The 14,580-nt window shown below is 37.3% G+C and overlaps 2 protein-coding genes across 3 annotated transcripts in view; one reads left to right on the top strand and one right to left on the bottom strand.

Moving 5' to 3' along the window:
- The window catches only part of APBA2 (amyloid beta precursor protein binding family A member 2), a 43,566-nt gene extending 38,061 nt beyond the window's left edge, over positions 1-5,505 (top strand). For both annotated transcript variants that reach the window (XM_009492154.2, XM_009492153.2), the window contains 2 exons: positions 3,809-3,949; positions 5,430-5,505. In XM_009492154.2, the coding sequence (XP_009490429.1) occupies positions 3,809-3,949; positions 5,430-5,501 (213 nt within the window). In that variant the 3' untranslated portion in view covers positions 5,502-5,505. The remainder of the gene's footprint in view (positions 1-3,808; positions 3,950-5,429) is intronic.
- Positions 5,506-8,256: 2,751 nt separating this feature from the next.
- Positions 8,257-14,580, bottom strand: part of ENTREP2 (endosomal transmembrane epsin interactor 2) — a 160,267-nt gene continuing 153,943 nt past the window's right edge. Inside the window, exons 11-13 of the mRNA XM_075714414.1 lie at positions 11,532-11,606; positions 10,521-10,849; positions 8,257-8,442 (exon numbers count right to left, since the gene is read on the bottom strand). Coding sequence (XP_075570529.1) covers positions 8,257-8,442; positions 10,521-10,849; positions 11,532-11,606 — 590 coding nt within the window. The remainder of the gene's footprint in view (positions 8,443-10,520; positions 10,850-11,531; positions 11,607-14,580) is intronic.

Genomic DNA, 14,580 nt, shown 5'->3' with positions numbered 1-14,580 from the left:
GAGTTCTGTGTGTATTCTGTATAGTTTAATTAATGCAAAGCTTGAAGTTACGCTTCATGGCGTGCTAGTAGTGCCAGCTTTTGGAAGTCGTAGTTAGGGAACAGCACAACAGCATAAATCAGAGTGTTAATTTTGCAAAATTCCTCTTGCACTAATGATGCAAATATTCTTCACGGCTCTTGAAAGCTAGTGATGTAGTTTGATTGCATATTTATAAAAGAATCTAAAATTTGAACTGTAAAACATTTGGAAAAAAATATTGTACATATATATGAAACAAGTATGAATGTTGTGTGATCGTTATGCTACACTTCTTTTAAAATTATGATACTTAAATACAAATGGTCCTCTTGTATCACATCGTTATCTTTTTTCCTGAATTATGAAAAAATCTGTGTATTACCAGTTGTATTTTTACTGCTGATAATGCACCACTTCTCAGTCTAGGTGTCAGAGCTCAGACACTTTCTCTGAAAAGTGTTATTTACCCTGTCCCTAGCCTAGCACAATTCTATCTAAAAATACAGTAAAACTACATAAAATTTAACAGAACGGACAGTTTCTTTTTTCTTCCTTGCCTTTGTTAATATTTATTTAAACTGTCTGGGGAAAAAATATACATGGTTTAAATACAGTAATATAGGAGTGAGATGAGGAGAAACCTGGTTTAATAGGTTATATTTAAGGCATTTACACAGAATAAAGAGTTAGTTTGCCTTGCACTGGTCCTTCGTTAATGTTTTGCTACACAATGGGCAGTTGCAATAAAACTGATTGTGAAGCTACTGAAGTTTCACATCTGATGCACTGCAGCTTGTCTAAGACATTGCAGAATCTGTAACAGCTGAATGGGTTGAACCAGTATGGTTTACAACTTCTTTTTTTTCTCCTTTTTTTTTTCTTCAGTTTACAAAGTAAATAGAGTATAGGCTCTTGCTTACAAGAAGATCCAGATCCGTCATGTTTTATGTAATAATATTAGAGCTGTCACCGTGTTCAAGAAGTATAGCAGGCTAAACAATCCTGGCTGAATAGAATCAAATTTACTTAGTGGTACCGCTGAGCTTAAACTTGCCAGCCGTATAGCTCCACTAGCTGGAGACAAAAGTCTTAAGGCTGCTTTGAGTCAGCCACTTGCAAATACAGGAGCCACATAAATGTGTGCTTTAAGTACAGGAAATTTCTTTACATCTGCACTCTGTCTCTAGCTTAACAGGATCTGTGAGGCTAGGCAGAGCCATTCGAGCTCTGTGTCTGTTTCTACCTCATTAAAATAGTTAATGCTAACAAAAAGGAAGCCGACTCCCTTCCCTGGAGATGGATCACATTCTTGAATGAAGATAAGAGACAGCTTCCTATGTCTGGGGCTGTTAGAAAGAAGAAATTCGCTGATGGTATTAGAAGTGCTTTGAGAGCCACACAATGAAAGGTGCTCTGGATAGATATGCAAGCCATTATCTTTTTCTTTATGCCAGTGGCGTGAGAGGTCACATTTCCATTTGCTCTGAAAGCTTTTATTTCAGCTGGCTGTACTGTCTCTATATTTTCTTTCATACTGTGAAAAATATATTTACAGGGTTTCTTTTGGCACATTCTGGTTTTTTTCCTTTCAGATTACTGCATACAATCCCCAACAGCAAGGAGCAAACTGTTATTCTAACAGTGAGTTGAACTGAGAAGCTTTCTATATAAGAGAGATGTGTGTAGTACAGCGTATCTTGTCAGCTGTATGATTAGAAGGTAGACTACCTGCAAAACAATACGTTGTATGTGACTGAAATTCAAGACACAATTCTGTGAAGGGTCCTGATGGTGCCTCTATCCATAAAAGTCCATCAGAAATAGTTTAGGAACCACAGTAGGTAAACCTCGGCCACTAATGATAGCATGGGGGAAGATAAATCTCACTGCAGGAGAAAGTCTTTCTTCAGAAAGCCGAGAAAGGCCTTTTATAAACAAAGAATAACTATATATTTTCACTCCCCATATCAGACAACCTGAACTTTGAGTAAGAAGGGATTTCATTTTTTATAGCATTGTTATTTGTGAGGAGGAATTTAAAGTAAAACTGCTTGTGTCATACAGAAAAGATTCTAGTTAACCACAATGTTTCACCTTCAATATATTCCAGCTTGGCCATCTCCCCACATACTATGTTTCTGAATTAGATTACAAACTCACTGGAACACAAGCCACATCTTAACCATACTTGTATTTAACTCTGAGCAATTACCGGATCTCAGCAAATAATAATTCTTGGCATATGATTCTAACCATTGACAGTAACTGCAGAAACAGCCATCATTGGATGCTCGAGCACTCATTCCTTTGCCTTCAAGAACAGCTTTTTCTCAGTAAACAAAAGGTAAATCTCAGCACTACTAAGCTCTTCTCAGTTCCAGAGATTCAAGCTATACATTATCTGCCTCATGTGCTGCGTGAGCTTAGTCTTCTGAAATAACTTACCAGCAATTTCTATCTAATATGCAGCTGTCTAGCCTGTCAGGGAGGGCCCTGACAGGTCACCGCACAGATACTGTTGCTGAGGAGGAAACGTTCTTTTAAATTTCCCATACTGGATTGAGATTTTTCTTTCTGCCTGTAGACCACGCATATTGCAACCTCATAATAATTTTAAGTAGCAGTCCCTGCTGGGACTACGCGTGGTGAATGTAACTCTTCTTGTAGAATTACTCCCCTATTGTAGGGGGCATAAAAGTCAAAACTTGTGCCTAGTTCTTTACTGGTACCTGCAGCTGCCAGCTGAAACAGTGGCCTGACTCGCCTTCTTCATCCTAAGCTCCCTATGGCCAGCAGCACTGTAAAACATGGAGAAAAGCAGTGGCTCTGGAGAGCAGAGTGCCCTTTTCCAACCTGCAGAGGCACAGGAAACAAGTTGTCATACTTCACTATGCTGAGAACTGCCTGTAAAACAAAACAGAATTTGCACATTTCGTAGACTCATAGAACAGTTTGGGTGGAAGAGACCTTTAAAGATCATCTAGTCCAACCTCCCTGCCGTGGCCAGGGACATCATCCACTAGATCAGGTCGCTCAAAGCCCCGTCCAGCCTGACCTTGTACATTGCTAGGGATGGGGCCTCCACAGCTTCTCTGGACAACCTGTTCCAGTGTCTCACCACCCTCATCATACAAAACTTCTTCTTTGTAGCTTTGAGATAGATCTTTCCTTACATCTTCCTTATATCTTTGTGACCTTTTTGACAGATTGCCAGCATTCAATATAGAATGTCTATATGGCATCATCCTTTCCTTCAGCTTAAACTAGCATTTGTGCAGTATTAATGATTAAGCTTTAAATATTTTTCTTCCCACTTATATGAAAAAATTGCTATTGTAGATTAATTTTTTCTTTAGTACATTTTATATTTCTCATTATTCAGAAAGAATAATGTGGTAGTTTGCAGAAAGACTCCAGGTGGCACGGTCAGAAAAATTTAAAAATCACTTTCTTCTTCTATCCCAACAGTACATAAAACTTCTCTCTGTCCCCTAACTCCAGTCCTTTGCATGGCTGCTACCTGTATCACTGAGTTAGGTATTTATGTGTTCCCAGCCCATGAGAATGAAAGTAACATTGTAATTTGCAGAAATTAAAAAAAAAAAAAAAACCAACAAACCAAAAACCACTAAACCAACATTTAAAAACTCACAGTATTGCTTAATACTTTCCACAAGTATGTTCTGGAATCCTTACGGTGTCACCACTCATCATTATGTATTAAATCCTAGTAACGGCTACTTTATGACATTTCTATACTTTAATAAACTTTGCTTTCTCCTGGCAGATTTGCAGCTTGATGCGAGGTGGAATAGCTGAGAGGGGAGGGGTAAGAGTAGGACATCGTATTATTGAGATCAATGGACAAAGTGTTGTTGCTACTGCTCATGAGAAGATAGTACAAGCATTGTCTAATTCAGTAGGAGAGGTAAGAAAACAATTAAATACTTTATCAAGGAAATAAAACTGTTGAAAGAATATATTTTTCAGTTGAAAAGAGTGTCTTAACATAGTATTAAAACCACCACCTCAGTAAATTGGAGTTGAGCACTAATAACAATTAACGTTTTTTGAACTGTTTCACAGCATTTTTCCACTCGTTTTCAAGAGTTCCTGGCATGATTCTGAACCTTCAACCTACTGTTTGAATTAAACCAATCAATTAAGGGAAGAAATCACACAAGCATGTTAGCTATGAAAATGTCTCTTGGCTTATCACTACAGTATCTGCCACAGAAATCAGTTAATATTCAGAGAGCTGAAAGATTCAAATGGATGTGTATTTTACTAATTTCATTTCCACTGAACATTTCCAACTCACCTTGGGAATAAATTAAGACATTTCTCTCTGGTACTTTTAGAGAAATCGGCAATGAATGAACAAGATCCTCCAGTTTATTGAAAACCCTACTGAATTTAGCAGCAGTATTACACACAACCCTGGCCAGATCTTCCACAAGTTCCTTTGCCAAAAATCAAAGCTAACTTGTTTTCCTGTGGAAAATGATACTTGAAAAATAATACAGAGCATGTGCACATTGGCAGGAACAAAGCTGTAGATTTCAATAGAACCTCCATGCCTTTATGGTACCTGTTTGCTGCATAACATCTCACTAAACATATGAGGACAGTAGGAAACTTTTTTTTTCAGCATGAAGAGACCAAGATATCAAGGCAGCATATGGCTGGTGAGTCTGTATTATCAGCTAGTAAAGTTTACCTACCTTCCTCTTGCACTGTCTGATACGTACTTACAGCTGTTACTACATTTCTGATACAACTTTGATTACCTGATGCCTTCAATCCTGTTAGTCTGTAAAATTCTGCTGACACTTATCACAGTACTCTTTGTAGAAAGAACTTAAATATAGTAGCCATGAGAGAACCTGTTTCACCAAACTCTTGACTGACATTTAAATATCAGGTGATAAAGTCCAAGTTTTGTGTTCAGAGGATCATACTCCAATTAGGAGAAAATACATACAAAATGACAGTCCCACAGGGAAGAAATACAGAAAAAAAATCTAAGTTCAGTCAATACCAGAACAGCAGAATGAAATTTCAGAGAGGTTTGCGCTGCTTCTTTTTTAAGGGCTGTAATTGGAGTAGGGTATAACAACAGAAAGCATTTAGGTGTCTTTTTAGCTATATGATGTTGCATCCTGTCATCATTTAAAAAAAAAAACAACCAAAACCAAAAAACCAAACCACACACACAAAAAAAGCAAAGACAGCAAACCAGCTTATTAGAACCAGAGAACTTTGAACTAGAAACTCTGGTTAACATTCACATCTCTAGAAACGAGGACAATAAATGCACTTATGCCACAGGGAGAGACAGATTGGGCCTTATGGATTATTTTAAACTAGTAACAATTCTGTTGGTTTCTGTGTAAATCAATTGACAGATTCACATGAAGACGATGCCAGCTGCCATGTTCAGGCTTCTAACTGGACAAGAGACACCCCTATACATCTAGCATGCGACTCTCTTGCAGCAAAATAAGTAATGATTCCATCAAAGCTGAAGCCCTCATAGCTGAAGAGAATTTTCTATTTTGTATGAATGAAAGGCCTTGAAGCTGACCTGAGGACTCCGGAACAAGGAACAGACAGGTGTCTCTGCCTTTTCTCTCCTTCCTTTTTATTTCTTTGCCCAAAAGTGATGAGAAGGATGGTCAAGGACAATAATCACTGACAAAAATCTTTGTAAAACATTTAAGTATTTTGCAACATCTTCTAAACTCTTTTCTCATAAAACTTAAAACATATTTATTTGTAACCTTTATGTGGAGTGATGTATGTATGTCTGTCTGGTTTGCTAACACGGTGAATGTGAATATCTGATGAATGAGACTGCAGGAAATGGCAAAGAGAAGCAATTAGAGAAAGTTATGGCTGCCTCAAGTTAAAAAAAAAAATCCCAGTCCCATAAAGAGGTCCAATACTGATGGCTTTACATAATTTTAAAACTGGTGCCGAATAGATGGTATTTCAGTGGAAAGGAATGTGTGCAGTTAAAACTTTTAGATTCTAATGTAAAGAAAACCACTGTAGTACTTGGTATTGTTATGACAAGTGTAACCTGTTTGGCAAGGTGTGAACATAAACATGTAACAAGTGTTTCATATGCTAAATAAAGAATAATTACCACAAGATTAAAATCAAAATATTTATTTAGATACATATTTATTTTTAATGCTTGTGATTTTTATCATTTAACAGAGTTATTTCATGGATAACTTACTGCACAGGCTGTGTAATGTATGTGTTGGGCTGGGTTTTTTTTTTCTTTAATTTTTGCATATTACCTTTTTGTTTATATTAGCTCAAAATGGGAAAGCCATGCTTACCTGTTTCTGTCTTTTATAAAGCATTCTTATTCCTAAGGCAATGTGTTCTGAATGTAAATTGTTTTGACAAATAAGCTAGCACCATCAGCAGTATTAGAATGTGTGTAGATAAAAAACCTACTAGTAAAGTTGTATTCCTTATGAGATAAATGTTAATTGGTGTAACTTTTCGTCTAGATTTTTTTTTTTGGCCAAGGCCTTGAAGGAAATACACTGTGACTTAAGAAGCCTTACCATGCAGTAACTAAAGAGCTTTAGATAACTGTACTTTGAGGAGTAGTGTGTTGCATGCAACTGACCTTAGGAAAGAATTAACTTACTATCACTAATAAATCTGAAATAATAAAGGAAGCTCGCTTATTTTGTTTGTTGTGTAAGTTTACGTGATAAAAAAATCCAAGTAGAAGATCATTTAATTCTTCATCTAAGTGCAGTTGCAAAGGTCACAGATTATTTTTTTTAAAGAGGAATTCATCTCCTGATTTAGAAATTTGTGTATCATTATTATCTTGAGAGTAGATGCTTTCAATTAGCATACCCTGTTGCCACTGGATGTCACTGTGACTTCACATCAATACATAAGCATGCTATAATTAGAATACATTAAAATGGATTATTCTGTAAAACTTAAACTACCCATCTTCAGCTACATTCCTTTGTGACCTTTTCACAGGATGTCTGCCCAGCTCAGAGTGACACAAATGAAACCAGTATATGATTAAACCTCAAATGGAAACTAACGCTACTGACAAGCACTGCTGCAAAAAAATTAAAACCCTGAAACGTCAACCTGTGGTAGGTTCTTTATGAGAACCTTTTGTTTAAGGCCTTTCCAATTTCCTCAGAGAGAGCCAGGATGAAGCTTGCACTGGAAGACGTTGCTGGCAGACCTGTGTTTATGCTGGTAATGAAATTAGTGTCAATATATTTACTTTTTGATTTTTTTTTAAAAAGATGAGTGTTAAATAAATCATAAATGCAGCAGAACCACAAGGGCATATTTTAGTAATACAATTGTCAAAACTACTAATTGGAGTAACAATTCTTTTTGAAAAAATGTTCAAGGCTCTGCTAGATAAAAATTCATCTAACTTCCTATCAGTTGGCACTTGTTACAAGTTTGTGAAATCTGCTTTTTGGAAACTCAGAATTTCAAAGACTTCTTTCCTACCGCATCTTTTGGTCACAATTAAACATTGGTCAGAGTACTTAAAAAGTCAGTTTTCAATAGCTATGCTACTCCATTAATAAACTCATGAGCATTCAGAACAAAGCAAAAATAAACCACACTGCAGCCTCTACTATAATTTAAAAGGGCAACATATTGGGCGGGGGGGGACAACGCGCACAGTTTTAATAAGACAGATCGGTTAGCCTGGCATGAAAGACACTGGAAAAATGGATTAGAAGCAGCAGCATATGTGCGTATGAATCACCTTTACATTTCTATCCAAATCAGTTGTTGAAAAAGCAAAGTCCAGAAATACTTTTTATTAAAACACTGATCATAGTTAAAACACTTTGAGGTACATTAAATAAATACAACTTTTAAGTTGTACAGCCGGTCTCTGGTGGTTTTGCAATGATTTTCAAGAAATGCTAGGCAGCATCAGTAGCATTTCTGTAAGTACAATGAAATAAACGCATTTCTGGTTGGGAAAACATTTGTTATGACTTTACTAATAAATCAGTTAAAATTTTGCAAAAATCAGGGCTGAAATTTACATTCAGAAAAACAGGTGTTCTCCTCCTGCTGTCGGCAAAAAGTGGAATTCCAAAGGAAGACACTTCTTCCTTTTTAAGTCATCCACTACTTGTATTTCTCCCAGTCCTGGTTTCTTCCTCAATTCTCTTTGCTGGAATCACATACCTGCGAATATTATCAAAGGATGGTCTCCCGGCAAACTCCAATTAAACTGTGAGGCCTGTCGCGCTCTAAACTGCGAGTGATATGGGACCTACGTAAGAAGGCAACTGGAGAGCTCAGAGCACCACAGCTCTGAAGATGAAGATCTTCCTGAAGTCGCTTTCTAGAGGTATTCACATTCTGCTGGGAACTTGTCATTACCTGTTTAAAAGGGCAAGAACGGAGAAGGAAAAAATGGGGAAAACAGGGTAAGAAATGTTTTCACCTAAAAGTTCAGTCCCTGAATATCATTCCATTTAAGTTATCTAATGATGGAACAGAGCAGATGTGTGTTTATGCAGCCACACAGAGACCCTCCCGCTTCTGTTGTCACAAGTGGTCAGGGCTGAGTACTGTCTACTGGAAGGCACCGTCAGCCTTGAAAGGCATCTGGCCTCGTGTCTCTACTGTGGTGTTGGATCAACAAAGGTGCAAACAAGGATTTGTTTCTCTCTATACGAATGAAAAGGAAACCTGTGGAAAAGGTGGCAGCTCTGCCTTATAATTGACAACTCCAATTTGGAGCAAATTAAACTCATCTGTTTCTTTTAGGAGAAAGAGATGCTTCACTAGCTTTGCTGAGGGTGGAAGAGAACTAAAACCTTGCAAGCCTGGTAAACAAACATTTTGGTGTTAACAGAACTGTCAAGCTACTTCACAAATCTGCGTTAGACGGCTGTTTTACCAAAAATTCTTTGACTTCTTAAGTAGATTGCTGGGATCCCTGAACTTTCACTAATTCATAAGGGGTTTCTTAAGTAGATTGCTGGGATCCCTGAACTTTCACTAATTAATAAGGGGTTTTGTCTGAAAAAAAAAAACCCTACTAAAATTATTTCTTTTATGTGAAAAAACTGTATGTCTCCCTGGATCTAAGAAATCCACACAGGATAAAAATTGGGCCATTGGTTTCTGGTTTTATGATCTACATAAACACTCACAATTTTTTATACTGTTTTGTTTTGTGAGAAACTATGGTTTTTTCATTTAAAGAAAATTGTTTTCAACTTTCTAACCTTGAGGATTTACTGACCTATAAATTCTGTAAAGCAATAAAAATGTTAAGATTTAATTCCATACCGACACTCTGTTAAGTATGTCATGATAGTACTGCTTTTCTACCCATGTGACTACAGAGGGAACTGATACGGTGCTATGTCTTTGTTCTACTCCAGACTAGAACCAAAACCAATCTTGCAGCAAGCTTTATTAAATGCTGTCTGTTTCCTGCTACACACCACACTATCTCACATGCTATTTAAGTGTTACTACATCCTATTTTAATACTTTGCTGGTTTCCCTCACTTAGGGATCAGCAGACTAATACCATAGGAATTACAGTATCTCAGGAGGGAGCAACACAGCCCCCAGGCGTGTATCCTTAATCATCTGTCCAGCTCTGTGGAAACCCTACAGGCAACCTGATCGTGGTTAGTCAGTGCTAAGCGCATTCTGCTTTTCAAATCTGATGACATAAAAGGAGCTTCATTTCTATAGCTATCATTACCGTATTTCTGGTAACAATACTAACAAGAGGTGATTCATCACCTTTCTTCCTGCAAAAAAAGATTTCTTATTAAACATGCATTAGATAATGAAAGTTGCTGCCACTGCCAGTTCCCTTGTTTTATAGGATTCCTTCCAAGCTTTGTATCTTGTTTTATTCTCACTCAAGGTGAGAAGATACATTATTCCTTCATTTGGAAAAGTACAACTTCTCAATTCTTTTTCTTAAAAATAGCAAGGCTCATTATCGTTCTTCTAGCCAGGAGTAAGGGTAACTGCACTGTTCTGTTTTGACAGATCGTAGCCCTGCTTGTATATCTACCCTTTCTTTTCAGCTAGTACCTTATGCTGTACAAATACATTTGCCAGAAAAAAACAACAGATCCAAATCAGTTTTGTGTATCTCTGTCTATAAACACAAATTCATGTATGGAACAGTCACAGGTGCAGAAAGACATTGGAAATAAGAGAGGATGATTGTCAATGTGTAAATATCGGCTCCCTGTAGATCTCGTAGGATATTACTGGGTCCCGCTAAAGAATTTTAAATGCATTATGAGTGCTTCAGTGTAAAATGCACTGCTGCCCAATAAATATTCATTATGTCTTACTAAAGCCATGTTACTATAAAAGAACTTCTGTAGGAATTGTCTGAAGTACTTAAAACTGTAAAAACATTTACATAAGGTATGTGTATCACGGCTGAACAAATCTGCAGAACTTAAATGGCCTACCTGGTCTATAATATTGGCACTGAAGATGGCTTCTTCCATGTGTCTCTCATCAGATTTTATTACTGATCGTATGCTGTTCACTACGTGACGTACTTCTGGAGGGAGATTACTGTGTGACTGTTCCAAAAATTTTGCCACTAAAATTTTTGTGTCTTTATAGGCCTTAAGGTCCACTAAAGCATGTGGTCGCTCTTTTGAGACTGTGTGCAAAGCCTTTGGCTTTAGGTGTAGATCAATTTTCCTTGTATCCCTCTGTTTTCCAGTTGGTAGGAAACTGCTCAAAGAGTGCTGACAAGCAGAGGCAGCCACATGAGAACCAGAAACAGGAACTAAAAAAGGGGGGGAAGAATATCTTTAAAGTAATAAGTTAAAAAAAAAGAAAGAAAAAAAAGGCAAAACAAATATTGTCACAAAAGTTTTTACTTTGTCATAAAATGTCATTTTTTCTGAAGAAAAACAAAAACATGCAATCAAGGAAACACTGCAGAATGGTATTTAACCAGGGGTCAAGAGTAAGACTCTTTCCCATGACCAAGAAGGACTGCATTTAGGATGAGTGGGTGGGTAATTAAAGTACTTCATAAATCACAGACATTTTTGTTACTTCTACTTTCAGGGACTTTAGTTGACATTAATGGTAAGGGGAAACACCAGCTACTCAGTGTTACATATGTAACTTGTAATGTTTTAGGTCCACCCTCTCCCCTCCCCTCCTCAACTTAAAGGATAAAGTTCCCCTTATTTTGAGGCCTTGAAAATTATAAGCAGTGATTAGTAAGAAATACAGGGAAAGCAAAAATGCTAAACTAAAACCGAGGACTTCATTTGCAGCATTTATTTTCACTCAAAGCCTGGTTCCATCAGCATTATACATCATATAGGTATGCTGTTAGCAAGTGATTTTTCTGCCCAAAATTTTCTAGAGCTTGTTCCTCTATCAGAAGCTTTTAATTATTTTTAAAACAAAGGAAGGAAACCCATATGATCTAGCTTTAGAAAACTGATCCTCACCTGTTTCAAATGTAGCTGGAGATAATCCTGCATCTTGACACTGGCTACATAGAGGAGTCCAGGCACAATTATCACCTTTAACCAAAGAGAGAGACAGAAAGAGCACAATCAGCCCCCTGCTATCCTCTGCCCAAAGCAAGGAAAAATACATTGGAATCTTTTATAAACTCCTTTACAGAATGAAGCTACGCAGAAGAAATACTACTTTCAAGATGTCTATTCATAAAGAGAAGCTAGTATACACAGAAATGTCCTGTAAGCTGTTAAATAAATACAAATAGGAAGATATAGCTCCTGCTTGATGCTTTCCTCTGTTATACCACTATCAAGTCCTAAATATTTCAGGCCTAAGCACTGAAGCTACAGAAGGCTCCCTGCTAGGGGCAGACCTCAGACTTCCCTGTATTTCCTTGGCAGACAGAGCTGATCTTAGAAAATGGGAAAACCAAGAAAGAAGAATCCCTCTTACTTCTACAAACCCAGCATTTTATTCAATATTTCTACCTCCTTTTTTTATAGATTCTCATTCTTTGCAGGACAAATGCTATCCACCACTGATTAAATTAATGGGTAAGTGACCACTATGGTTACTGATGATCCAGTCAATAACAAGTGGTTACAGAGTATCTACAAACAGCTCTCGACATAGCTGCTTTCTAATGACCGAGTTTCTGGGATGCCAGCACAAGGATCAATGATGATGAGCTCACACTATACAGAAATTACCAGTGCAGTCTGTTTGATTTCAAGCTTGTGACAGTCAAGATGGAATAAATGCTCACATTTATGCTAAGGCTGTTTACATCTGTTTCCAAGGCTGAAAACTATTCTGAACTTCTAGGTAGATTAGAAGAGATTTTCTTCCATATCTTCAGGGAAAGTTTACAATGAAAACTGGTATAATCCTCTCTGGTAGAGTGAATAATTAAATGAAGGAAAACAAAGGTAAGATGCTACAAACATAGAAAATCTGTAAGAAATTAAAAGAGACAGCTTCTAACCCATCTTTAATTTGCTTTATTATGCTGAAGTACTGCAACACATGAATCATGGCATGCTTATTAAGAAGAGACACTTCAGCAGTTCTGTCTTCCCATCCATTATTATACTGCTTAATGTACTTGCGGCACAGTCAAAACTACACCCACTAGACATTATCCTGAATTATCTGGAACACAGACACTACAATAATCACTCAGGCACTTAACTGATATAGCCACATAGTGTATCGTATTTGATTATAGGTTAAGTTTATTGTAACAAACATCGGTGCTAGAAGTTGATTTTGTCCTCCTTATTTACCAGGAAAAGACAGGAAAACATGCAAACTACTCATTTAGAAGTAACTGTTTTAAGAGGCAGCTATTTCTTACAGAGATTATATGTGAACCCACCATACTTACATTGTCCAGGGACTACACAGTGACTATAAAGGCACCTATTAAACTAAATTTTCATCTAGAAATTCTCTATTAGGAATGATGGATATTTCAAAACAAATAAACAAGCTCACTTTCAGCATTAAATGATTAATGGGAGGATTACTGACTAGCCATACCATAAAGACCCCATCACGTCAAGATGGGCTTGAAGCCCATGAATTGTGTTTTATTGACCTAAAAGCCCAGAGTTTTACACCAGCATTAAAATTCCCAGATTACGTATTTATTAGATCTCATTGCTGTTGCGTCACTACAGTCGCACACGTGCAATGTCCCCATGTCACACAATTTATGTTCCAAACCATGTGCAGTGCCATCACAGTAACATTCAAGACCCATTTAACAAAACTCTATGCAGTAGATGTCAAGGTGGCACTTCTAAATCTTTTCACATTGACTTGTATAGGGAGGTTCATCAGAAGATAAATTAGTAATTTTTCTTGAAGTAGAAAGACAGGGTCCTAAGACAAAACCAAACCCCGCTTACCAATACAACCACTGTATTTTCCCATTCGTGAACATGCCTGAAGCTCCCCCACCCCTCAGTTCTCCAAAATCCGCAGTATGTCTCTTACGTGAGTTACTAGTATTAATGCTGTGTAGTTACAGCTGTCTTTCATATGGTCAGTCTATTTGACCAGTTGTTCTACTCCAGGAGAATTTTAAAACATAAGTGTATATTACTGGAAAAAAAAACCAAACACTTTTTCTTCTGGGTTGGTTAGTTGATGGAGCCCAGTTGGTTCCCTTTAGCTTTGCCTATCGTTTAACTCTGTGGATGTATTTTTAAAATTCTGCAGTGAGATTTATATACCAAGAGCCAGTCATGAAAAATCTAGATCAAATGCCTTTTTAAAGTTACAAACACTATAAAGAACTTCAGCTGTTCATCACAGCTTAGGAAAAGTAAGCTTCAGGGCTGCTACAAACAGCTGGTACATGTTACTAGAATTGTGCTGCTTCTAACCTATGATTTCCAAATAAAGTTCAACAAAAAGTAGAGGAAGGGGAAGTGATGTGAAGTTGTGAAAACCTTCACAGGGTAACATTTGCAAACTGTAGTTTGCCAAACATACAAATGCAAGAAATATGCACATCTAGACTCAAGTGCTTCTAAAGGTTTCATTTTGAAGCGTCTTCTGTAGGCAGCAAAAGAACTGCAAACTAGGTCAGCACAAACACGTTCCCTGAGTTACTTCTTCTCTTGCTCCCCTCTCTGCTGTGTGTGTATCAGTATCTCTAGAACCATCTCTGCTCCTTTATTACAATCTTTGCTAAACCCAGTTACATCTCAGTAATGTTCAACCCATGTCCCTCAACTCATGTAGGCCTAAGAACTTGGAGATTAGTCAAAATAATTCCCATAATGCCACTTCTCCAGAAAAGATGATGGATGTAATTAGGGCATGTTAAAAATTAAGGCAGAACATCTCTCTCAAGCACTGCTCAAAGAGCGTATGGAGCACAATATGGAAAACTTGCAGAGTGTGATCCAGAAGGGCTGTTCTTCTTGTCTTCGCACAATAGGAAGGATTCAGAAATTCCTACTTACTGTCTGCACAGCAGCTTCATAGCGTGTATATCCTAGCAGAGCAAATTTCATAAAA

This window comes from Pelecanus crispus, chromosome 7 (assembly GCF_030463565.1).
Source record: "Pelecanus crispus isolate bPelCri1 chromosome 7, bPelCri1.pri, whole genome shotgun sequence".
NCBI lineage: Eukaryota > Metazoa > Chordata > Aves > Pelecaniformes > Pelecanidae > Pelecanus > Pelecanus crispus.
The sequence above is the reverse complement of the archived record's forward strand: the minus strand, read 5'-3'. Positions and strand labels throughout refer to the sequence as shown.